Below are 25,621 nucleotides of genomic sequence, written 5' to 3'. Positions count from 1 at the left end.
TAATGTAGGCTCATAATGTGCTGTCCTTGATAAAGGATCATAAAACCTATTATTATATTTATCTGTTTTTGAAATGGAATTTCCTGTTGGCCATGCAACTATTGTTTATCAAGCCAGTTCATTAAACACAACCACATGTCAGACACAGATATGTTTCTGTTGGAATTTGTCTTTTATTGGACTTCACCACCATCGATGTAATAAGTAGCCTTCACCGTGAGTGTCGCTGTTTTCATTCTCGCGAGATTACCAGACAGGAAAGTAAAGGTCAGGAATTAAACATGGCAGCTCGCAGTATGTTGAGGTCTGTGTGGACCTCAATTGCGGGCTTGAAATTAGGTGCCACTGGTACCAACGTGAAGGTTCAACGGAGGATAAATGTTTTCCAGCTACCGACTTTAACCATTCAGAGCAGAGGGATCCGACAAGGTGAGACTTATCTTCAAACGTGAAGATTTTAGTCCAGCAGTGTTAGAAGAGCTAACGTTAGCTAGCATGTTAACGCAGTGATTAGCTAGCTAGATGCATCAGCACACTTATTTAAAGACCTGCATACAACCATGGATGTATTAAGACGCACCTCTAAGGAAATACTGACTTGCTAATGCAACAACACATGGGGAAAGGGTTAGTTTTTGTTAAGTAGCTGTTACCAAAAGCCATGCGTCCATTGAGGCAGTCTTTCCCCTTGACATCTTTTCATTCAGTGTGTTGTGATCTGTGTCGCTATGAACAAGGGCGAAGAGAGTCACATTGAAATACACACATTAAAAGTAAGAGTGTGTCGTTTTATTCCTTTTACTCCTAACCCTAAACATCCTTAAAATTGTTGGTTTATGTAGACTATCTTAAGTATTTCAATATGACTATATGTGGCATTTAATAACTCAACAAATATGTAAAAAGTACTTACTGTAGCTTCACCTAACCACATTTTCAGTCAGGATTACTGTATAGTTAAAGTTGGAGAATCAAGCTGAATGATCTCTACTGGCTGTCAATCTAATTGTAACTCATGTTTTTATAACTTGGGACCACACTTGTGTATCAAAGATTAGGAAAGCAGTAGAAAGCAAAGAAATGTATTTATATAACTGTTTAAAGTCTTAACATCGTACAATGTCTGTGTTACAGTGGTGGAGAAGCAGGAGGGTAAAACAACAACAGTAAGTAAAACCAGGCTGTAATGTGAAACTGATGATGTTTTTGGTTGTTAGATAAAGCCCTTGTCCGTTTTTATTTGTGATACGCACACAGAGTTTTGATGTTTAAAGCACTGTCAAAACACACAAGCATCAAACTGTACTAATTGCGGCATTCGAATGAATTGGGAACTAGTGGTGAGCAGAAATACACATGACCTATATAATGTATTTCTCAAATCCTTGATCGCTATTATATTACATCAGGCTATATAATAAAGAAACAAATTTAAAGCCAGATGCAGAAAACTCTTCTGCTCTATTATAGTATGGATGTTCAAATTAAAAGAGCACTGTGCAATACATACAATGCAACAGTGATCTATCATAAAAATAAAAGATGTTGATGATATGTATGTGGTTGTTTTTTTTCTTCTACAGTAGTTGGCAGGGCCTTTCAGTTTGGAGTAATATACTCGCGGTGATCTTATATTGTTGTACAATTTGACTCAACATTGACATTTCAAAGGTGTTATTTGAGGATCAAGATGACATCACTGTAACACAGAGCTGTGTTTTCCAAAGGAGAGGCTTTGTCCAATGTTAGGAGACTCAACTAACTTTTGACCTACACCTCTATGACCAACCGTTAGATAGGATATGGGGAGAGCGAGTCGTGTCTCATACTGCATACATAAATATTCAGTCAACCTGACAAGGAACCTACCATAATGTAATATTACGCTAACTGTCTGTCAGATTGAGGGAGAAATACTGAATATTGCAGCAGGACCACAGCCTCCAAACCCCACAGCCAAGTGTCCTATCTACAGATGGAACCTGCAGCACAAATACAACTACACTGTAAGTCCGTCCACAGGCATGTAATGATCAAATAATCCCCGACAATGTGGAAAATGTATCAGCTGTTTATTGTGTCTGGTTTTCTTTCTCATTTTGTTTTTTTGTTCGACTCCCTCCAGGATGTCTTGTTGCTCAGTCAGTTCATCAGGTCAGATGGAGGCTTGTTGCCTAGGAGAATCACTGGTCTCTGTCCAGAGGAACATCGTAAGATTGCCATGTGTGTTCAGATGGCTCACAGAGCAGGTCAGTGTTAATGCCTGCCTTTTTGTTTGTTTGTGTGTTTAAATCTTTGACCGGTCCAAACTCAAATTACCCTCATATTCATTATCTGTTTGACACTGGGAACCATACGTTACTAATTTAAAATGATTGCAAGATTTCTGCAGATTTCAAATACAGTGTCGTAGATAAGCAAATAAAGGCATTTACATACTATGTTGTGCATGCCTGACGTTATGCTGTTTCTTCGGGGCTGCAATCCTCACATTTGAGAATCAACAAATGTTGGGCATGTTTGCTTGAGAAATGACTTCAATGCTGATTAATTGAACAATAGTTTCTGCACTGTTGATTTTTAAAGAGAAACCAGACAATGCTGCTGGTAAAAGTGCTAATGACTTTAACTGTGCTAGTTCCTAGTCGAATAGTTTGGGTCTTAAGCATCAATAGAATCCAGCAAATTATTCTGTTGTACCCTTGTTTTGGGCCTGCTTTACTGATGATTAGCTGTTTTGATGACTAATTTAAATAAAGTATGTAAATATGACTTTTGTTTTCCTCTGTGTTCAAGGTCTGCTCCCTGACCACAAACCCAAACTTCCGGAGGGCCATGTCCCAAAGAGGCCCAAACCCCAACTTAACAGGTAATGTTTGCATGCGTGTCTGCTTACGTGTGTTTCTCACCATTCTCTACCAAATTGTCAGTCGAAGTGCAAATTAAACTAGCAATGATTTTCTGTTGTGCAGATACCTGACTCGCTGGTCCATTGACTCTGTGAAACCAATATATAAAACCGGACTAAAGTGGTGTAAGAAGCGCATGGCTGTTGGCCACCCAGTACTCAAGGACAACCTGCGTTATGGTGTCAAGCCCCTTTACACAAAACACTGAAGGACAGAAAGCCTGATGAATCAGTGCAGCAGCTTGACAGAAGTGGGTGGGCGCATTTTTATCCGATGAGTTTCAAGTGGATTACATTTTGTCATACTGCCCTGGGAAAAGGCCTAAAAGCTTCATCCATCTGTATTTATTCTACCTTTTTGTTTATTAAGCTGTCATCCTTTTGATAAGGCATGCTCAGCCCCACCCAGAACCATCTATTCTGTCTCTGCTGGTTTATAAAAAAAGCCCTTGAAGTGAACTCTCTGACAACTTAATGTGAGCAACAACTGGGACCGCAACACAGATGTGCAAATAAATTGTGTGTGTTTACTCTGCCTCTCATGTGTTTACTGTATAGGAATAGCTTTTTTATGTGAGAACTGAATGGAACAACAAGCTTGTAGACACAAACTGCATGTACCTCTTTTAGTTTATTCATTTAAAGATAAGACTAACAAAAAGCAATGTGTTACATAGAATACATGTTGAGGGTTGATGTGAACAACAGAGACACATGAGTTTGTAGCTTGAAACAGGAAATGTCTCTCTTTTGTTTTTTTTTGTTTTTTTATAGCATGAAGGGAAGGTCCAAATTCTTGATCCCATCACCGATATACATGTATCCATGCTGAGGTGTCATTGGCACATGGTAGAAGCTCAGGCCAAGCCACAACAGGCTGCGAAGCACGCACACTTTGCTGGCACATTCAAGCTGAAGACTCCACGATCCTACACACAAACGAAGGCTTGCTGTAAACAATTGATGTGAAATGCAGAAGGCTGCCACGCCATGTTGAGCGGAATTTTAAATAGAGGCTTCAGTAACCTTTAAATCGGTCCAAGAAGATTATACTATTCACATGCTAGAGGCAACCAAGGGATACTCCAATAAACCAACCCTTTGTGCTCTTGATATTTATTTTAACCTGTTTCTCAATATGTTTGGGTGTGACCATGAACCCAGGGAATTGAGAACAATAGCTGCATCGGCTACTATGTAAACATAAAAAGCCCTGTGATTAATGCTTTTACACAAAAGGGAGATGACTTGGATCAATTTTTTTTTTTGCCTTTTGAACTTCTTTAGTATGATTCAGCTAAAAGTATAAACATGTTTGGTGTCCAGGTTATAACTACTGCTGCAGGAGGAGAAACCTAAAGCCATAAATCAGGAGGTGGGAACAGTTTCCAGGATTGTTGTGGAAAAGAGAGGGAGCCCAGCTTAGGGTCTCAGAGAAAAGCACCTGTCTTTTGGTGGAGATACATCGTACCACATTTCCCCCAGAGTCCCGTTTAAAAAAAATGTTAACTCGTTCTCCTTTTCAGCAAATGCATGCACTCTGCCGTTGTGACGGCTGCAGTGAGTGTGGCATTGAGACAGCTGTGTAATGTCTGCTGCAGTGATGACACTGCTGACATCCGCATCAACTCAAAGAACACACACAAACATATACACATGTGGAAGCCCTCTTAAATCAGACATCTGTTGCATGTTATGGTCATGGGTGCTAAACATTTTTGTCTTTTCACACGCATACACTTGTACATCCACTTTATCAATGTCCACTATGGCCTGGAGTGCATTTATCTACTGTAAGCAACTCCCCTCAAAACTTTCTTAACAGGATTTCATTTACATTCTTTACACAGTATAACTACTTGCTTATTCTTTGCCTCTTGGTTTGATTTTTCCAATATATGTAGTATTGTTCAACAGCTCACATGTCTGAGCTTCCCAACAGGATTTGAATTAACAAACCTGAAAGACTCAAAATCATTTCCTGCTTTCAACTACACAAAAACAAATTAAAGGCAATGCAGAATACAGGGAAGTTACCATTCTCAAGAAATCAAGTCTCAGTTCATTGTCATACTGCACTTCACTTTTGAATGTTGAAAAATGCAAAATAAATAAACTCAACTCTCCATACTAATTGGCAGCAGTAATTTGTCATAAATTAGTTAAAACTTGCTAAAACACTGATATTAATACTCACATTGTTTTAGTTTGATTTCCTACAGATGTGAGCAATCCCATTAATCATTTAACATCTGTTTGGTTCTAGATGGTCCTCCTCCCTTGTACTGGTTTCTGTCCTGGTTTTTATGATGTTAGTAAAATTCTCTGTAATTTTCCTTTCCAAACTTGAGGGCAGACTCACACAGTGGGTGGGCACTGAATCCAGATCCAAGAGCAATTTTTAAATACTATATGACTGTAGCCATCTGGTTATCAGACCACTGTATGCAAAGGTTCCTCCAACACATTCTTAGAAAATCAGTTTCATCATGGCAGGTAGGTTGACACCAGAAGTTGTATGAATATATTTTTTCAGTTGAAGCTTGCGCAACTGTTAGAGTGATTCAGCTTTTACTTGGACTTCCAGTTAGTTGAATCACCATAATGATTTGTGCTAAAATCACACCTCATTTAGTTGTAATGTAGCATGGCAGTTGGAACACATTCAATGAGAAAAAAAACTAATGTTGTACCACTGGCATTGCAAAGGCCTCAGCAACACTTGCCAATTTTCGAAATAGTTGTGTTTGTGGTCCAGATCATAGGATGGCCTTTTTCCTGCACTGGCTTCATCGACTGTAGTTTTCTTTACAAACCCTCTTAAAGCCCAGTGATCATAAAATAACAAATCTTGTAAGATATATCTGTTTGACTGAACTCTGTGGTTTCACCTTTAGGAATGTCATCACTCAGTACATCCAGGAAGTCGATGGCTGGGTTCAAATCACCCATTTCCAGGATGGATTTCTTCTTCAGGTTCTTTGCTTCGCTGAAGTGAAGGAAGTTGTCAAGCTTCCCTGCTTCTGAGTGAGACAGACCTGAGGAACAATGCACATTGGCAAGTAATTCAAATGAATCGCAGCAAAGATGATGCAATTTTACAGTCAAATGATGTCAGAATATACACAGACATGCCTATGTATTTTATGTTTCACAAAGCAGGGGTGGCAAGGTAACCACGTCATTTTGAGAAGTGTTTTTCCTAAAATGTTTCGTCCACTTAAATATAAATACCAAATTTTATCAAACGCCTTAGGGTCATTCACATGCCGCAGAGGATGTTAAATGTCCCATGGCATGAACATTTCACTTTATGAATTTTTTTTAACATTAATATGAGTTCCCCCAGCCTGCCTATGGTCCCCCAGTGGCTAGAAATGGCGATAGGTGTAAACCGAGCCCTGGGTATCCTGCTCTGCCTTTGAGAAAATGAAAGCTCAGATGGGCCGATCTGGAATCTTGCTCCTTATGAGGTCATAAGAGAAAGGGTTACCTCCCCTTTCTCTGCTTTGCCTGCTCAGAGAATTTGGCCCACCCATGAGAGAGAGACATCATGGCTTTCAAACGAGCAAAGTGGCAGTTGGTCAAGGCCACCCCCTCTCCTCTTCAATAGCTACAGACACATAAATGGCACATACTAAGGAAAGCTCATTGTGGGACTGGCTCTAGTGGCTGTAATTCTGCATCAAGGCTGAATTTCGGGAAAGAGACTTCAGATACAGTATTAGGGGACCACTAAGGTCTATATAAAAGCATCCAAAGAGCACCATGTTATGGGACCTTTAACGCTCCACAATGAGACACAGACACACACCATGTGGGAGTGATATATTTACCACCAAAGCTGCGGTTCATCTGGACAAGACCATGTGGACTCTTGACGAAGGCTCCACGTGGTACCACGGACACTTCATCATCGATCTGATGAACTGTCACTGCCAGCCGGCTCTCCTCATTGACCTTAATCTCAAACCAAGAACAGTCCGTTACTAAATTGGAATTTGAGGGCTGTAGTGTTGTAGATAGTGTTGATATCAGCCAGAAATGGAGAGATTCATTTCTCTTCTGCACTAATTCTTCATGAAGAAAAACACTTTGTTTGTTGCAGAGATAGTTGATCTTTTTTTGTATGATCAATTTTGGTCACATCCATCCTTGTTTTAGGTTTAGTTATACTGCATACTAAAATATTTTTCTTTGGATAACAGTAGCTATATATGCCTGGATTTATATTTATAAACTTGCCCATTGCTCTGATACAGTACTACTGAATATAATAATGAAACTATGTCTAAAGTTTCATCTGACAGCTCAACATTTTCACTATGTTCAATTTACAACTATACAGTATTGATCATACTTACCACTACCTCCTCTGTAGCGTCATCCCTCTCTCCTTGCCTGCGGATCTCAATGTGCTCATACACAAATGAGGGGTCTCCTATGAAGCGACTCTTGATTTTGGACACTTTCTCCATCATAGATTCGGTGGCAGGAGGGAGCAGGAACCAGTCCATGCAGTTGAAGCTGGAGATAGCAAACCAAAGGACACACAAACAGGTATTTTACACCGCCGAGGGCAGACCTAAAGTAGCTACAAATAATGAAACACAATCACAGTTGAGGCGATATTACCTATAGAGATTCTTTTTATCCTGCAGTTCATCTTCTCCTCTCCCCTGAGCGATAAAATAATCCTCCTTTAAACCCAATATTTTGCCCCAAAACAAGACTCGATGGAACTTGTAGTTTTTCTTCAGGATCACCAAGGAAGTCTGCAGTGCGGTTCTTTGCTCAACGTTTAAAGTACTTCCGCTACCGGCAACGAGTTCCAAAGAATAGTATAACGAATTCGAGTCCATTGTTTACGTAGCTAATAAACGACTCTGTAGCGTAGATATTAGCTAGTTACCGTAACGTAGCTGGTGTATTAAACTACTTGCCAACCTAACAGCTAGCTAGTTAACCAAAGCCTTCAGGTCCAAACGCTTGTTTGGTTGCTAATGACAACAACCATTGTTGCGCTGGTTGTCATAGCAACGCGCCAGTTTGTGTTCCTTTTTTTCTTCTTTTGCAAATAACTTTTTATTTAGTGTGTGAATATAACAGTTAAAACCGAAACAAAACATAAATTGTTACCCGTGTCATTTTGGGTGTGTTTGCATGTAGTGTTTATATACAAACCAGACCACGCGCGAGTCTGGTAGGTCTGACGTCATGCCCCATCTTTTCAAGTGAGTGCGTGCAGAAAGAAGCAGTCCCCAGGGAAACCGACAGAGCATTTATGTATAAATATTATTATGGCTGCAATTAGTTTAATTTGTTGCTAGATGAGAAAACGATGGCAGCTTCCTGACTCATCCCATACACTATACTGCTAATAAAAAAAATCTAAATCTACTGGTACAAAACTATTCATTTCACTTATAAAAGTAAAACTAAAGTAAAAGTATCTACCGCTGACCTAACACTTAATAATATCAGAATCTTAACCTCAGGACAGCAGGAAATTTCAGGTGTAGCCTATCTAATAGCATTGACAGTGACAGTGAGGATACAAGTTAATGCATACAAGCATAGCCATCATCAATCTCCTACTGTGAAAAGGCTCTGCCACAAAAGTGGAATATTAAACACATGAGACAGATACTCAACAATACAGTATAGAATGTTACCAGAGTGCTGATTGTGGGCACTTTGTGCAGGCTTCAAGCCCTCTCTCTCACTTTCACCCATAAAGCCCAGGGCCAGGGAAGCATGCAGAGGAATGGGAGGACTTAAGAGTCTGGCAGTTTGGTTTCTGTAAAACAGAATCAGTTAAGCTCTTTGCACAGCTGGCAGGATGCATGCTTAGATCCCTCTATTGTGACTGTAGGGCACTTTGGAATAGGAGTGAATAGTGCTCGGAAATCATCTTGCATTATGCTGTGTGTTTTTGTCTGCATTTTAGGGAAAAGACACAGCATGTTAGTGTTCACCTGAATAGGTTACAAATACATGTTTAAATAGATATTGCATATTGTAGAGGTACATTTGTCAAGTGCTCCTATGTTCATAGTTCAAGGTAACTTACTGCCTCAGGACATGAACTCCCTTATGGCAGGCTGTCTTCCTTTGGGCATGCAAGGATTTTGAGCTGGAAAGTGAGAGTATTTCAGTCATATCTGATCAATCAGCTGTCTACCAATCATTTAATGTGATTGTGCAGCATTTGACCAAAGAGGTTTTTTTGTATCTTCCACCTGCTGCAGCTTCTTGTTTACCAATGGATCTCTTCTTATCGAAACTTTGCTCATTGTGGTGATGTAACTTCCTGGTCTATATCTACAGGCATCCTGAGCACTGAAATCACTGGTTCCTCTGAGCAGTGTATGGAGCAAATCCTGCAAGACACCAAACGAACATCGGTTGTTTGGTTTATCCTGGCTCAGATCCAGCAGTGTCAGCCAGTATAAGCAGTGTGAAGCTGGCTTAAGTTACACTTAGAAAAACATGATTGGCTACTGTCCAGCAAATGATTTTTGACAGTCTGCCAGTGATGGGCTAATCTTGTGGTTTGTGATCCTATTTTGGTCCCTCACCTTGCTTGACAATACTGGCTTCCTCTGTATTCATTTGTTTCTGGGTTCCTGAAAAACAGGGCTGTGCATTCATTCATGCTGGATGACTGTTTTAGTGCCCTCTTCATTCTAACCCTCATGTCCACACCACTGAAAGGTATAACCATAAAGAATTACATGAAATAATTTGTAATCACCTCTCTTTAAAGTGCCTTCACACGGACAGGTGATTCATAGGAAATGAGCCATGCAATCCAGCATTACTGTTTGTAATTTTATCTCATCGATATCGACCTCACTGTTTACTGCTCACTCACCTAATGCTGTATCAGAGCTGTATAAAGTTACTGCTAATGCAAATCCAACATTTCCTACTGCGGCTGCATCCAACCAGCCAATTTAATGTAAAGCATGCATTATTTCCTTTGAATCCCTTGATCGTGTGAAGGCAATTTCAATTCAGCATTGGAATGGCGGACTCAGCCACCAACAATGAAAACTACTGTCTAAAAAGGTAATCACAGAATGCAAATACATTGAATGCCTATTGCAGAGAAAAAGCCGACCATAAATAGTAACAAAAATGGGGTTTAATTTCATGAACATTTTAAGGGTTGTAACTTCAAGAACCCATCGCAGGCAGTTTCTCTAAAGAACACAAGCAGGTTTTAATAACTCCTAATGTCCATTCATTCCCATGCATGCCTATTCCCATGCCACACTGCATTTCCAGAGCTCTGTGTGTTGGCTGTAATTGTCCAAACAAAAGGGTCTCGGTCTGGAGTCACATGTTTCATCAGCAGCGGTGATTTCAGCTGTCAGGCCCTCCGCCCTTCTGGCTAATGTAGTCCTCCAACAGAAAAGGGAGGGAGAGTGGGGTGACTTTTCATACAGAGTACCCCACACAGAAGAGAACATACAAGGACAGCCCCTCACCAACCCAGCCACTCACACAGACAAACACACTTTGAGCTTGTGGCTCAGGATGTCACCTCATTAGAGTTGGCAGTCTAGGTGGAAGTTTTGGACTTGGAAGCCACAGAGTGACCCACACAGACACACCACTCCAGTTCTGTTTCCCAATTGGCCGGGAAGGAAGTAATACTTGGAGTGAAGCAGCCTGTTTCTGTCCTGGTCCCGCTGTTCTGGGAAACTAACCTCCCAGGCGACCAGCGTTGCCACGGCACTAATCCTGACGGACAAAAGACGGGAGTGCCACAGAGCACGATGCTGCCAGACACTCTTATTGGCTGGCACCATCCCACGCGATGCTTTGATTGGCCAGTGCTATGTTTATATACAAATCGGAGCAGTCAGAGGTCACATCCATCAATCTTAGTGGTGACATGAAGGAAACCTGACCTCAAAACCTTAGAACTCTAAATGGGTTTAATTCCTATTTGATACACACACACACACACACACACACACACACACACACACACACACACACACACACACACACACACACACACACACACACACACACACACACACACACACACACAGACAGACACACACACAGACACAGACTCTTTCTTAGGTTCAGTGGCCTGGGAGTGCAGAATTATGTGAATACTGAGAAAAAGGGAGTGAAGTGACTAAATAATAGTGTCTGTGGTATACAAAAGCACAGATGACAACAATACCAGGAATGCATAGAGGGCACTGAGTTCAGTGGTTTGCACACCTACACACAAACACAGAGGGTTTTGATTAACACTGGATAAATATATGTTGATCCGGAGAAGGGGCGTGTTGTGTAAACTAGGAATACCTTACAGGCTAAATTACTGATATTTCAATTGACCTGGGGTGCCAACAAACCGCTTGAAACCAGTAATTATCATCAATAGGTTTTATCTCTTTTCCTCAAATTTCAAAACATTATCTTTCCTTAAAACTCCCCTTATTCACTTCTCTGTGTTTTCCAAAGCTATCTAGTATCCACACTTTCACTTTAGATTGGATTAGGAATAGACGAATATACATATACATAAATTGGCTAGGTTTACATAGTGGCCAATTTTAGCTTGTTGCAGATATATCTGTATCAGTGTATGTGTCGGCCAGCAAGTAACAAGAAATTTCAGTACAGAAATGCCAATGATATGTTTGAGGAAAAAGTGTCTCGTTAATATTTGGTAAATTTTTTTCCACTGTTAAATCTCCTGCTTACATCTTGGTCAGAACTCTGTAAAGGAATAGTTCAACATTATGGAAAATATGCTTATTTGCTTTCTTGCGCAGAGTTTGATAAGAAGATTAATATCACTCTCATGTCTGTGCTAAATATGAAGCTACTGCCAGCAACCTCTTAGCTTAGCTTAGCACAAATACTGGAAGCAGGGGTAAACAGTTAGCCTGGCTCTATCTGAAGGTAATAAAATCCACCTACCAGCATCTCAAAAAGCTTACATATTAACACCTTGTTTCTTTAATCAAAAACAAAGATATGCAAACATGTGAAATTTGTGTACAGGCAAGCATACAATTCAACAATTCTCGGATAATAAATGAATAATTAATATTTTTATATTGCCTATATTATACTTAATTAACCACCATTTACCACACAAATGTGTCTGATGATGTCATCTGGGTTATCTCAAAGTAGGCTTGGGACTCCATTTTGTTTTTAACAGAAGAGCCAGCAATAGAGACTGGTGTCATTTGACAGGAAAAGAGAGAAAATAATCTATCAAGCATTATGGGAAAGGATCCAGCATTTTTGGATCTTGTACCACGCGAGAGACTGAAGGTAAGGACGATGCAGCCTCTGGTGCATTTCGACAGTTGTTTTTTTTTTAAACTGGAGCATCGCTTTAAGTGTCTGAGTGTAGAGCATTGTTCTTATGTCTATGACAACATCTGAGTGAGATGTTTGAACATGATGCCACAAACCGCTCCCAGTTTGCATGTAATTGGATCAAACTTAAGATCAGACTTTCACACACCCATTACTAGAAGCCCAGAACCACGTGGGCTGAAGCTGAGCCAGTTAATTTGTGGTGTGTTTAACATCGGGTCAAAGTTTGGATTTGGGTTTTGGAAAGCTGTACACAAGTTCTGGCTGCTGCTGGTAGACAGAGCTGCTTCCCAGGCTCCTGCATTCTTAACATCCACATTATTCCTGTTCCAATGAGCTCACAGTAGATAGTCTTCTGTAACAGCAAGTGCATTAAACACATATTTCATACACACACAACCCACAGACAATATATCAGGTGTCTAATATAAAACACTCATCTCTTCCCCAGCTCATCTTTGGACGCGCATGAGGATATCTGCAAGTTGTTAGTGCCCCCGCATCCTGACCCTGTGCAGCTTTCTCATGTGACTTTGTTGAGGTACAGTATGTCTGTTCAAATTTGTCTCAAAGTCTGTTTCCATAGAAATCATGCAGTTTAGGTTTGTGTGATGATTAGATTTCCATCAAAAATCAGGCTGTATTGTGAGTTTTTCCTATCACTTTCAGCACACTGTTAAGAACAGTGTCTTGCTCACAACACACACACACCTTGAGAAAGACTAAAGACTGAACAAGTGAGATTGTTTTGTAATGCTTAATCTTCGTCCGACAGTGGTAAAGCAGAGTCAATAACCTTTGTGCACTCAGATCGTACAAAATGTATATTGCTATGAAAAAAGTTTAAATGTAATTTGTCAAGGTCTCTTTATAAACAATCTTTAAATGTGTGACCAGTATCTAAATATGAAGTTATTAGCAGCAGCTAAAATGTGATGGTTTTAAGAATGTCTTTAGTACATTGTGACTTCTATGTATTTAGATGTAGGGCCTGTAAATGTGCACATATAGGCAAATAATAAAGCCGGGGAAGGGGATGTGTCAGATACTTGAGCCAGGAAGTACTCGTTTGTTGTTAAGCTATTAAGGAACACTTCAATAGCTACTGTTCCTGAGTTTTCAAGAACTAGTGTGAGGCTCCATTAAGGTACACTGATTCTCGTCCAACGGTCAAAACCCTTCTTTCTGCGGCTAATAACCTATATATGTTAGCTTAGCACCTCATTAACCATATTTAACAACTGTGCTAATCACTACAGCTTGCTAAAAGTCCTCAAATGACAATAGAGGTCTTGCTCAGCTGAGGCAGGTACCGTGGTGAGAAAGGGTAAAGGGCAGGGAAAGAGGAAGCCAAAGGAAAGGGAACAGACAATAGTGAAAGATCAGGTGAGGAGGTGGAGCTACTGGAATTGTCGCCCAGTAAACTGGCTCATACCAATGTCAAAATAAGTTAGAAATCCTCAATGCAACACTGTGCATTTGTCCTTTTTCCACAGCTGAATGAATATTTCAGAGGTTAAGCTATGGCACTGTAGCTCAACAGTGCCACCCAATGACAAGAGACGCTCATAACAGTAAAGTTGTTCCCGTTTGTATTTAAAAACAGCATGTAAGATTGTTTCATATTTACATTTAAATCACCAAATACAAAGCTACAAAGTCTGAGTTTCTCTTAACATGCAATCTGAAGACATTTTATCTGCTAAACTTCAACACTCTTATTAAAGTTACACATTTGCCTTTAGGATTTAGCTCCTTGTTAAAATGCACATTTAAAAAAGCTGCAAAAACATAACTTCAAAGTAACTTAAATACAAAAAACGTTGACCTGTTTAAAACGTTCCTTCATTAATGGAACAACATGATTGTCTTATCTGAAACAAAAACAGAAAATAATAGCTCTAACCATTGCCATATGTGATTTAAATAAAAAGTTGTGGGTGCAAATCTCCTGCAATACTGAAATACATGTGTGTTCTCTTGTCATATTACAAAAGCCAACATTAACTTCTTGTGTTAGTAACACCAAACAGGCCTCTCTTGATACAGAAAGTGCATCATGAACATAAGGCAATAAGTTATTCCCTTGGCAGGTGTTGTCATCTGGCATCAAAAAAGGCACTGTGAAGAAATCTAAACTGGAACAAAATCTAGACAACAAGTAACAAACAGAAAGTTCTGCTTGTCCACCTCTTTGGCATCAGTGTTGCTGACTTGGCTTGATTGTCTTGTTCTGGTGAAACTTGCATAATCAGCTTCAACATGTGCAATGAATAAATTATAAAGTTGTTTTTTTCACAAACATAATGGCTTGTTTGAAATGGCAGGTTTTGGCTAAACATACCTTGGTGATTGAGAGGTCTCATACAGAAAATACACCTATACATATGTAACTAATTCAGATTTCTCAGCACATTCATATTTACCTTCTTTCCTGTAGAAGGCAATTTAAATGAAGGTAAGAAAGTGGGACTTGTGTTGGGTGGCACAGTGCAGGTCTTTGTAATCTTTTGCACATTCTTCTGTAGTACCATCTGGAGATTTTTCTCTCCTTTCTTCTTAGCCTGGCATTGCCAGACTAATTCACAAATGTGCATTAGTATGAAACCTCTCAGTTAATTTTCGATTTCCAAGGGGCGTTAATAAGGGTGCAGACCAAAATGCCTCTGGACGCAATTGGATAGACCTACAACCTATCGGAGCAACGAAACGTGTGACATAGCGCTGAGTGACACATGAAAGTTGGGGCGGTGCTTGGTCCGTTTTCAAGCAGGCAAAAAAATGGCGGCCTGGTCACAAACTTTCTCAAATTACAGCTAAACATTACAGTAAAATGTCTTTTCTAAAAACATTTTAAGCGGGAAATAGGCAATAATGTCACAGAATCTTGATTGGTATCTGATTAGCACTGCCCAGTTTAACAGTTTGATCTGAGTTTCGTGAACCAGGCTAGAAATAATTGTGAAGGAAGCAGATTTCCGATCAGGAGTTGTGGGCATCCTGACTCCAAAGCTTTGACTCAGTGTTGAGATAAGCTGAATCAGCCATCTGACATGCGGTCTGTCACCGGGCTGGAGCTGTGGACCGGGCTGCCCTCTGTAGAGCCGTAAGACTGCTGATGTTTAGAGCCCTGTTGTGCTACGGCAGGTGATTTGGAATTAAGCACTCTGGGAAGGTAGACCTGTAATTATACAATACAAAAGAGATGAGTACTGAAAACAAACAAAAGGGCTCTTAAGGGTGTTTTTCAATATTCATTGTTGTGTATTCTTTTTCTCTCTGATGTGTATGATGTAATACTGCATGCGTTGGCCAAAGTATGATGTTGATACAAAAGAATGTTGAAGATTATGGAAAGAGAAAAGCTTGTGAAAATGAATAAGGGAAACTAGGATGTGTTAGATAAGGATCAAAGTTCACTGCAAGAACAGCTCATTGTGAACAATCAGGTCTTTACCATATTGTTCAGAAAGCAAGGATGAAAACATTGACCTTAAAAGTTCAGCAAAAAAGCATTACAGCTAAGCTGTAAATGTAAGTTAACTTAAGATCAGACCTGCCCTAAATACATCTGATCTTTAGTCAAGCTGTGGACTTTGTTATGGAACAAGTACAGTACCTTGGTGTTTTCTTCCACTCCCTCTACTCTATCCTCATCCTCCTCTTTCACCTGCAAAAGAATACAAACAATATAAAGGCTCAATGGGAAGGATGACAAAGAAATGACAGCATGTGCCCACACAAAGCAAGCGCTCACCGCATAGTTGTGTGGACTGAGGTACTTGAAATGGCCAAAGCAGGTGTAGCTGACACAGATGAAGACGGTGATACACAGGACCACAAGTGTGAATAGAGATGTAGGTTTCCAGAAACCTGACACACACACACACACACACACACACACACACACACACACACACACACACACACACACACACACACACACACACACACACACACACACACACACACACACACACACACACACACACACACACACACACACACACACACATTAAATGGCTGCATAGAGATTCTTATGTAGCTACATGCAAACACCTACATTTACACACATTATTAAATCCATAGTTAGTTTGTTTACATCACTGGTACTTAATTGCCACTAATGAACCTCAGGTCACTTTACTTGTGTTAACTTTCTCCAGGTTTGGCACATGCTTGTTTCTAACCTGCTCTGAGGACAGAAAAGAAGTAAAGCCATATTAGGCAGATGATGGGCGCGGCCAGAGCTTGATTGACAGCTCCCAGGTGGACCTGGCGGTCTAGGCGAGCAGGCAGGTAGGCAAAGTACAGGTTGTGTTTGTCCACCAGGTGCTTGAGCATCATGTACAGGAGACCTGATGAAGTCACACACACGCACGTGCACACACACGCATACGCACACACAATAAAACCCCACCGTGGAAGTGAAAGGAAATATGTTGTATGTATAGACGTGTGTAAGAGAAACTGAGGTCTCTGGCAAAGGCTGACAGTGTGAAGCAATCAAGATCATGTTAAATAGATCTACTGATGATATACTGAAAGTGATTCAATATGTTGAGTGTGTGTGAGTGCATGCTTGTGTGCATAACTACTCACCGAAAGGAACAATAATAGGACATATGATGCTGTAAGCCATAATTACAGTGAAGACACATAGGGACCAGCCATACATGGCTCCATATTCAAACTCATAGGCCTGGTTCTTTAAAAAGAAGTAAAAAAAAAAAATAGTTGACTTGTAAATGTTGAGGTGAGGCTGACAACAAAGCAAACTACAAACAAAATATATATATATATATATATATATATATATATATATATATATATAATTCTCTTCTGTAATGTTCATTGACTTGACTCTAGGACAGTAAAGCACAGTATAAATCTCTATAGTCATAAAATGCATTGATCATTCTTTGGCCAGAGCACTTGATATATTACACAGTGTCCATCTGTCTACAGGCGTATTTACACTTGTTTACATATGCATAGTCTGAAACAACTGACCAAAGAGTTTCCCTGCATGCCTTCATGGAGAAAGTACAACCAAAAAGTGGTAGCCCTTTATAAAAAAAAAAAAAAAAAGTTGACAAAGGACCCTTAAATACAGAAGAACGTGTGTAGAAGAAAATCACTAAATAGTTTTACAATTTAATTGTTCGAAAAATGTATGAGCAGGACTCCTGGCCAATGAAAAGCCACAGTTGGTCATTTTAGTTCCCTAGTGCTCTGTTTCAGGCTATGTAAGATATTGATATAAAACACACCAATGACTTTTAGGTGTAACATTCCTTCAAAAGGACAATGCCTTTACAAACCTGTTTGACATATTTCCTTTCAGCAGCAGAGCGAGCAAACACCATACGGATGATGTAAAGCAGTAATCCTGGCAACCGCAGCAACTCCATCCCAGAGCCCACCAGGGCTGCTGTGATCACATAGTTGACAAAAAAGGCCCCTTGGTCAGGTAAGAACACACACCTGGTGTAATGGAAACCAAAAAAATGAAAGAAAAGATGACTATAAAATCCAAGAATTAATAAAATCCACTCCACTCTGATAAAGAAAAAAACTGTAAACATGCAAGAACATTTTCTTATTTTGTGTTTCTCTCATATTTTTCAACAGTTTCAACAAACTTGAAAAACTAAAATTACAACCAAACTTTAAAAGAAATTGTAAAAAGAAGAAACTAGATTATAAAACATGTCGTCTTGAGTGACTGCAACAAGAGTGGGTCACACATTGCAACCAAGGGATGTTTTATAAATAGCAACTTAAATACAGCTGAACCGTTATGATGCGAGTTGAAAGTAAAACTGACAGATTTGTCTTTCTTTATAATGTAATTACTATCATTATTTTGATTAGAATTAGAAGAAAAAAAAAAAGCAGAAGCAAAAACAAGAGGGATTACTTACTCAAACCTCAGTTTCCCATCTGCGAGAAAATGTTCATCAAACAGCCAGCGGAAAAAAAAGGCAAGACTAATGGGGGAAAAACAAAATGTTAGGCAATGTTCTCCCTGAATCCAATTATACAAAAACATCATCCATTAACCTTTGAGGCATCCCTTTCAGCCAATTGACATTCACTGTTTTATTTGGTATTTTACTGTATATACATACAACGTGTTAATGGAGTCACATCTTGTGCCTCCTAATTTTTCCAAGTTCATGCTCAAGTTCTCAATTTATCACTGTACATCTGATTGCTACAGCAAACTACAACTAAAGTATTACTGCAAAGAAACAATCAACCTAGATGTTGGGCAAATTGTTGCTTATTCAAAGTGATGGTTATGCAAATTACCTGGTGAGTCCTAGCGAGGGGAGGATTAGCACCATGAAGAGCAGGAAGAAGTACAGCTTACGCATCATGCTCAGCTGCTCACTGGACCTGAGACACAGATGGCACTAGATCAAAACATGTCCTCTGCCAACAAAAAACAATCCCTGCACTACCAGTGTGTGTGTTTGTGTGTGAGTGTGTTCAATACCTGCTCCAGTGTGCCTCTCCTATTGTAGAATAGTAAACTATGGTAGGCAGCAACGCAGAAAAGGACCACAGCAGGAGAGTGGGGAAGAACTGACTGATGACAGGACTCTAGGGTGAAAAAGAAAACAAGTGATGAAGGATTTATTTGAAAGCAGAATTGTGACAAGTATGTGTGTCTGCACGTGTCTCACATTGAGATAGTAGATGGGCATAGTCACATTCCACTTATCCATGGTGTTGATAATGATGGTGGGAGTCGTGAGGAAGGTGAGCAGGACGAAAAGGAAGAAGTTGAGCGTAACATAGCGCATGAACCAGTGAAAGCCCCGCACTGAGAGATTTTCCCTGTAGCATGAGGTAAATAGGAAACTGAAGCAACACGACAGATTCACATAAAGAGGCAGTGCAAAGTAGAGAAAACATATCGTGGGGTACACACAAATTCCTCCCACACAGATTTATATTCCTCTTCCTTTGGAAACTAAATCAAATTTTGCTATTTTGCCATATTGCATGATCACAAACAGAAAAATCTAACTGGCGATCAATACAATGATCGCCAGTTCATGAGTGTTCACTGTTATGACTCACTTCAGACAAAAAAAACTAAAACTTCAAAAACGTTTTTTGTTAAATTGGAATTTCGTTGAAATCATTCATTTTGAATTTTCTAAACAATAATACCATATGATTAGACTAAGTCAGTTGATGAGAATATTGAATTATTGCCCAGCCCTATTGGCGCCAGTACTATAAATACTAAGTCATATGATCTGCATGGAGCACATACTGTGTGAAGGGGTTCAGAGCTTACCAATACACATTTCTGGGATGGGGTGCATAGCTGACGCTCCACTTGTTTACTTTCAGAGTTCCACTGTTGGATGAAGGTTGGGGCAGCCTCCCACAACAGCAGCTTTTGCCACCACACTCGAGTGCATTGAAGTCTCTCAGAATGCTGAAGTGAGTAAATGACTGTTGTTAGTGATACACATTAACCAGTGTTAAACAGTGGCAGCTACGCAAAGGCCTGATTTCACTAAAAAGTCATGTGGTGACAATAAAATCAAAAGATCATGGTCCTGATCAGGCCAAAGAAAAAGAAAAAAACCTAGTGCAGTCAGCTGACATAATACTGCTGCTTATATTCTATACAATAAATACAGATGCAAGTACTGACAGAAAAAGACACCTTTAAATTGGTACTCACTACTTGGCCATAGCCTCGGTCTGCAAGGTGACGAAGGCCATCCCCAGGGGGCGCTGTGGCACAAGTTCTGTCTGCTTCCTCACCTCTTCCAGCAGGTCTTTTTCTTTAGTACTGTAGTACTCTATGGCATCAACCTGAAAACACACACACACACACACACACACACACACACACACACACACACACACACACACACACACACACACACACACACACACACACACACACACACACACACACACACACACACACACACACACACACACACACACACACACACACACACACACACACAGGAAATGCTTTAGTTGGAACTACCTTCATTTAAATCTTAGTGTAAAATAGTTCACACATGCACACTTCATTTACTGCCACTTTAAATTAATAAAACCGATAAACCTCTTATTTTATCACACAATTTTAAGCCTTGCACTCATAACACACCTATGTGCAGTATTTGCTTTCACTATTCTTAACCAAAATTGTAACATAAAAAGATAACAACTAAAAGCAGTCAGACACCATGCATGAAACTGTTTTATCATCTGATCCATCTCACCTCAGAGTGGGAGCAGCAACAGAGGTGACCACACAAACGGGTGTTAATCAACTCACGTGTCCCTGTTTTCTCTAGGGCATGTTCATAGTAGCGCAGGTTTTTTCCTGCTCGCATCCTGAGGGTAAAGAAAACAAACAATTGCATACAAGTTGGTTTGAATTAGAAAAAATAAAGCTAATATGCAGATATGCATACAACCTTTGAAACTATTTAAATATTAAACAGTTAGAGTGAGACTGAACCATACATTTGTGGTCCATAAAACTAAGATAACAAGCTTTAAGAGGCTGCAAAGCTCACGAGAGCTGCCGAGTTAGGTGAAAATCCTCTCTGTGAGTTTGCTGCTGCAGACACGAAATTCTTAGATGCACGGTTAAAATGAAAAATATTTATTAGTGGCACACACCAAAAGATAATCATCAGCAAGGACTTGTGCACAGTTGTCGGCTCTACAGACCATGGCACAGATGGCATTAGTAACATGATTTATTTTTAGTTAGTTGTGATTACTCACTTTTCCTTATCAAGGTGCATGAGCTTTGCCACGTCATAGCCCAGGGTCACAGCACACACTTGACAGGAAGGGTACGCCTCTCTATACAATATAAGAGCAAGGTGTAAAGACCAAAATTTGAATTTACAAAATATGGAAACATTGAATTTTACAATTCAGTCTACTTACGTGAAATGGGTCTTTACATCTTCCTCTGTTGCTGTTTTAGGGACTGAACACACAAACAAAGTGTTTCTGGTCTACAAACAGAAAGATAGAATGACAAATCAGTCACGTACCAGTGTAGGTGAGCGACACTCAGCTCTACCTAATATCATTCAACATTGTGATCTGGCTTTCACAGACAGGTGCAATGCAATGTAAATAGAGACTGTAAAACAACTAATGTGGAAACAGTTGAAATGTATAGGTTTGTTGCAGACATTCAGACCTGTCTACCTAGCGTAGTAGTCAGACACTCACCGTCTCTCTGCGCATGCCTTTCATTTGTGATGTGTGACGGCGCAGCAGAACAACTGTCAGGATCAGGTACAAAACTGCAAACACTGTATGCAGCCATAACAGGTCGTTTCTAGAAGCAGAAATGGTAGACGCCAAGAAGCAATTTGTCATAAGCAACCCACAATCTGTTTTGCAATACAGACATTTTATATATCCAAACAATTTAACTTCTACAGTAGTTACTTTGTTGAAAGATTCCCAACAGTGGTCCTTCCAAAACTCTGTGGATTATTATCTGAAAAAAAGAAACATATATACAGTCAATATAAATGTAAATAAGAAAAGACAAGAACATGACCAGAAAGGTAGATTTGAACACAAGCAGCCTAACGCTGGAGGTCACAAAAACAATTAATCAAAATCAGCAATTCAAAGAGTTCACACTTTAGGGACAACAATATGAAGTGGACTGTGCAGCGCCTCAGTTTTGATTGGTTGATTCACATTTGAAACAGTCATCAAATACACACCTGACCCATTATCTGTACATAAAATAACCTTGAAAATATGTAATCTAACTGTATCTTCAGCCATTAACAGACAGAGAATAGTGCAAAACGCACCAAGCAGGTCTCCTGTCATGTTGACTGGCAGTATGACTGCAAGGGAGGTGACAGTTATAACCAACAGCAGGGCGATCAGATGACGCTGGAAGGACAGGTAGTGAACAGCATCCATGCCACATCTGGCTTTTATTTTTTCCTTACTGAAACACAGACACACACACACACACACACACATGCTTGTATATATGATAACCATAGTTTTGACTGAGCCAAAAGTGTAGAAACAATGTCCAGCAAAAGTCACTCACTCCATTCTGAGGATGTAGGGCAGCCAAGAGCAGCACCCCTAAACAGAAAGAGAGATATTTTGATTACACCAACATACAATGACAATTATATTAATAAGGAATATTTGTTAAGTTCTTTATGGTTAGGCCTGATTTAAAATTATTACAAAAGTACATTCAATGGAATGCTTAAAATAGCTGTGTTGATAAAGCCAGTTTGATATATAAAGTTATTACTCATCTTGGTTATTCTATTATTATGCTTTATGAATACTGATTTTGGTGTTGAAACTGATGATAAAGATTTTGTTTTACATACCAATTCATACTCTAGGTCATCCATGCTGGACACTAAGGATGACATGCGTCCATAGCGACGGCGTGTTGACTCGGTGAACCTGACACACAAAGTTCATTGTCAAGGAATGAAACAAGTTGACAAAATGGATTCATTTCACTATTACAGTCAGTATTTCACATCTGAAATCTGTCCTACAATGACATTTGAAGTATGTGAGATCATGAACTGACCCTTCGTTATCTGCAACTAATGCCAGACGCCCGTAGTCCCAGAACATCCTCCTGATAATAGAGAAGACAATCAGCAACACCTGTAGGTGGCATGGGAAATAGAACCAATCAGCTTTCACCTCATGACACAAAGTAAAACATATATTGATACAGAAAGATTTCCAGTCTTGTCTCACTTGATCACATCACAGCCAGACAGACACAGTGGATTACTAGACATACCAGAAAGACCGAGAAATCGAGCAGTAGCACAACTGGCACTCCTCCAAAGCCGATTCCCGTGAGAACGGTGCTCTGTTTGGAGCTGTAGCAGCTTCTGTTGTCCATGACGGTACCATTTGTTTCCAGCAACTGCTCCCACCACACAGAAGACATCACTGTAGTGGAACCAGCAGTTTGTCTGCGGAGATTGATGATATAGTATTAGGCTATATATTAAGAAACTGCCTCCCAGAGCAAAAGCTGCTCCCACAGGGATCAAAATATTTAATATATTAGATTATATAATATTTATATATATTTCTTTTGATTAATTGTTGATAAAATGTCTGAAAATACTGACAAATATAGGTAACAGTTTCCAAAAGCCCAGGTGACGTCTTCAAATTGCTTATTTCGTCCAACCAACAGTATACTACTTTATTTTGAAAGACATGTATCATCATAATTACGACTGTGGTTTTTAATTTTCTACAGTATAATTTTTTTGTTATGGCCGGAAGCAAACATAAGCCAATTGTCAGTCTGGTTGTGTGTCAGGTTTGGGTTTGTCAGGTTTCAGTTCTGGAGTCCGTGTTAATCCCACTCGTCACTCGTCATTAGAAAAGCCCTCGCGCCACACCTGGTGCACCTCGTTCTTTTGAGTCACGCGGGCGCACTGCAGTTTAGCTAAAGTTATAATGTACTGTAAAGTTATGCTGTAACCGCTGACTTTTGTCTTAACCCCTGACGTTAAAAGTGAGAAAAAAACACAGCTCAGCAGACAACTAGTCCAATGTAATCCGTCAGCTCTTAGTTTGACTGGAGACATTTCTCTACGAAGTACAAAGTGAAACCCATATTTTCCCCAACAGCTGTTATTATGTTGACAGTTTGCCTGAACACACTAGCGGTTATTGGCACTTATCATGTCAGCAGTCTCAAGCTAAAGCCAAACAAAAGAGTATTGTGTTGTACTGAACACCTAAAGCAAAGAGTTAGCTACGTGGTAGCTTCCACGTAACTTGTGTACACAAGATAGCTACACAAAAAGTTACGTGGAAGCTAAAAAAGTTTGCTAATGCTAATGAGGTAAGCAAAAATGTGCCAAGCTGGCTAACGTTATGTCAACATCATACATCCGCTAACATAACCTCATTAACTTGTCTGAAAATGGCACAAATCGCGTTTCCGGTTTGCCTGCGTAGGCTATGTGTCATGTAGACTGCCTTACCTGTATGATTGTCTTTTATTCCGGCGAGAATGGAACTTCTTTCTATACTGTAAATACTCGAATGACCGCTCCCTGTTCCGCGTGTGCGCAGACGCTGCAGCATCAGACGGCTGTCTCGTGCTCAGGGTTGTAATCAGTCCTAGGGGAATCCTGCTGTTTCTCCTCTATACTTCTTACTCTTTTTACGATTGATTTAGGCGTAGGCTAAATTAAAGAGTGTCCACTGATGGGAATATGATAAAGAGCGAGTAAACATTGAAAAATGTCGGAATTCCAGCACAAAAGATCATTTGATTCGCTTGCCTTGTCCTGTAGCCTATGTAATTTGATTTGATGTGATTTAATGGCTTATTTTGTCAAGTAGCCTACAGAGGTAGCATATGACCAATATATTTAAGTTAAAAATATTTTAAGTGCGGAACGAAGTATTACGATGTTTCAATTAAAAATAGCAATACCACAAGTAGGCTACTACAAAAGCAAATTGTAGCCTATACTAAAACGTATCACAACTGAAAGTAGGCTACTTTACAGTAGGTCACATGGCAGAATGGACCCTGTCAGACTGTTAAATTATATTATTCTTATTATTACTGATGCTTTACTGTGTAAGCAGCATTTTACATTTTTAAACTTAATATAGTAGGCTATATTAGTATAACAATGCATCACACGTAATAATGGTGATGATAATGATAATACAGTGTAGGCTAGTGTCTCTCTAGGGGTTCAGATCATGTCACACAAACCATAGTCAGGGAAAGGTAGTTATTAGCCTTGAAAATGATTAATACATTGCCAGCTCTTTGAAATTACTCTTTTCTCTTGTCATCTTCGATATAATTACCTTGTGAAGGCGGAAAAAGTTAATCAAAACTTCAGTTTCAGATTATCTGTTACCTATTAAGTTTTCAAAAGAAGAGTCCCTGGTATCTTTTGTAAACAATTTAAACGTGACTCATGGGCCTGGCCAACCAATTCAAAAATGTTTCTCTTCCTTGTTCTCCAGTTCCTTATTTTGGGCTGTTGATTTTTGTGTTTACTTGTAGGGTAAAAAGAGAAGGTTAAAGAAAAGAGAAAAACGGTGGCATGTTGTATGGGACAGTGACATAAAAGGTCAAACATCAAAAAGCTGACCATTTTACATTTCCAAAGGCTTTGGAAAAATCACCTAAAGCAAGTCTCATAATGTTAATACAGTGTACAACACACTCCTCCTGTAGCTCTTCAGACATTCCTCTCAATGATCTTACCCAGAGAAGTCAGTAACACTCACTGTCATAAATAGAAACCAGAGCAG

General features: G+C 39.7%; 3 protein-coding genes and 1 long non-coding RNA gene across 7 annotated transcripts; 2 read left to right on the top strand and 2 right to left on the bottom strand.

The window, feature by feature from the left end:
- Positions 1-238: 238 nt before the first annotated feature.
- Positions 239-3,445, top strand: mrps18a (mitochondrial ribosomal protein S18A). Its single transcript, XM_039781928.1, has 6 exons — positions 239-429; positions 1,135-1,166; positions 1,902-2,006; positions 2,126-2,249; positions 2,797-2,869; positions 2,973-3,445. The coding sequence occupies exons 1-6, from the start codon at positions 282-284 to the stop codon at positions 3,115-3,117; spliced, it is 627 nt and encodes a 208-aa protein (XP_039637862.1). The 5' UTR covers positions 239-281; the 3' UTR covers positions 3,118-3,445.
- Positions 3,446-3,582: 137 nt separating this feature from the next.
- Positions 3,583-7,923, bottom strand: rsph9 (radial spoke head component 9). 2 transcript variants are annotated; one of them, XM_039781926.1, is made up of 5 exons: positions 7,544-7,923; positions 7,273-7,435; positions 6,745-6,868; positions 5,800-5,946; positions 3,583-3,837 (listed from the first exon to the last, which is right to left on the bottom strand). In XM_039781926.1, exons 1-5 carry the CDS (start codon positions 7,768-7,770, stop codon positions 3,677-3,679), a joined length of 822 nt encoding a protein of 273 aa, XP_039637860.1. In that variant the 5' UTR covers positions 7,771-7,923; the 3' UTR covers positions 3,583-3,676. The 2 variants fall into 2 exon arrangements, with proteins under 2 accessions (XP_039637860.1, XP_039637859.1); XM_039781925.1 differs by having other exon boundaries at positions 6,745-6,874; positions 7,544-7,770.
- On the top strand, positions 7,392-16,538 carry LOC120546751. The gene is made up of 3 exons (XR_005636931.1): positions 7,392-7,468; positions 12,729-12,818; positions 16,444-16,538. It is a non-coding gene; the product is annotated as an uncharacterized LOC120546751 (long non-coding RNA).
- Positions 13,847-24,459, bottom strand: tmem63a (transmembrane protein 63A). 3 transcript variants are annotated; one of them, XM_039781922.1, is made up of 23 exons: positions 24,322-24,459; positions 23,112-23,289; positions 22,890-22,969; positions 22,678-22,756; positions 22,380-22,417; positions 22,129-22,271; positions 21,749-21,800; positions 21,527-21,635; positions 21,233-21,303; positions 21,065-21,145; positions 20,551-20,665; positions 19,992-20,125; positions 19,596-19,739; positions 18,973-19,126; positions 18,783-18,889; positions 18,596-18,682; positions 18,205-18,270; positions 17,602-17,764; positions 16,880-16,985; positions 16,468-16,635; positions 16,035-16,150; positions 15,897-15,947; positions 15,318-15,458 (listed from the first exon to the last, which is right to left on the bottom strand). In XM_039781922.1, exons 2-23 carry the CDS (start codon positions 23,262-23,264, stop codon positions 15,318-15,320), a joined length of 2,358 nt encoding a protein of 785 aa, XP_039637856.1. In that variant the 5' UTR covers positions 23,265-23,289; positions 24,322-24,459. The 3 variants fall into 3 exon arrangements, with proteins under 3 accessions (XP_039637858.1, XP_039637856.1, XP_039637857.1); XM_039781923.1 differs by lacking the exon at positions 24,322-24,459 and adding an exon at positions 23,452-24,116; XM_039781924.1 differs by lacking the exon at positions 24,322-24,459 and having other exon boundaries at positions 13,847-15,458; positions 23,112-23,264.
- Between the last annotated feature and the right edge of the window lie 1,162 nt (positions 24,460-25,621).

The sequence above is a fragment of the Perca fluviatilis genome, chromosome 18 (assembly GCF_010015445.1).
Source record: "Perca fluviatilis chromosome 18, GENO_Pfluv_1.0, whole genome shotgun sequence".
Taxonomy (NCBI): Eukaryota; Metazoa; Chordata; class Actinopteri; order Perciformes; family Percidae; genus Perca; species Perca fluviatilis.
This window is presented reverse-complemented; position numbering and strand designations above follow the sequence as displayed.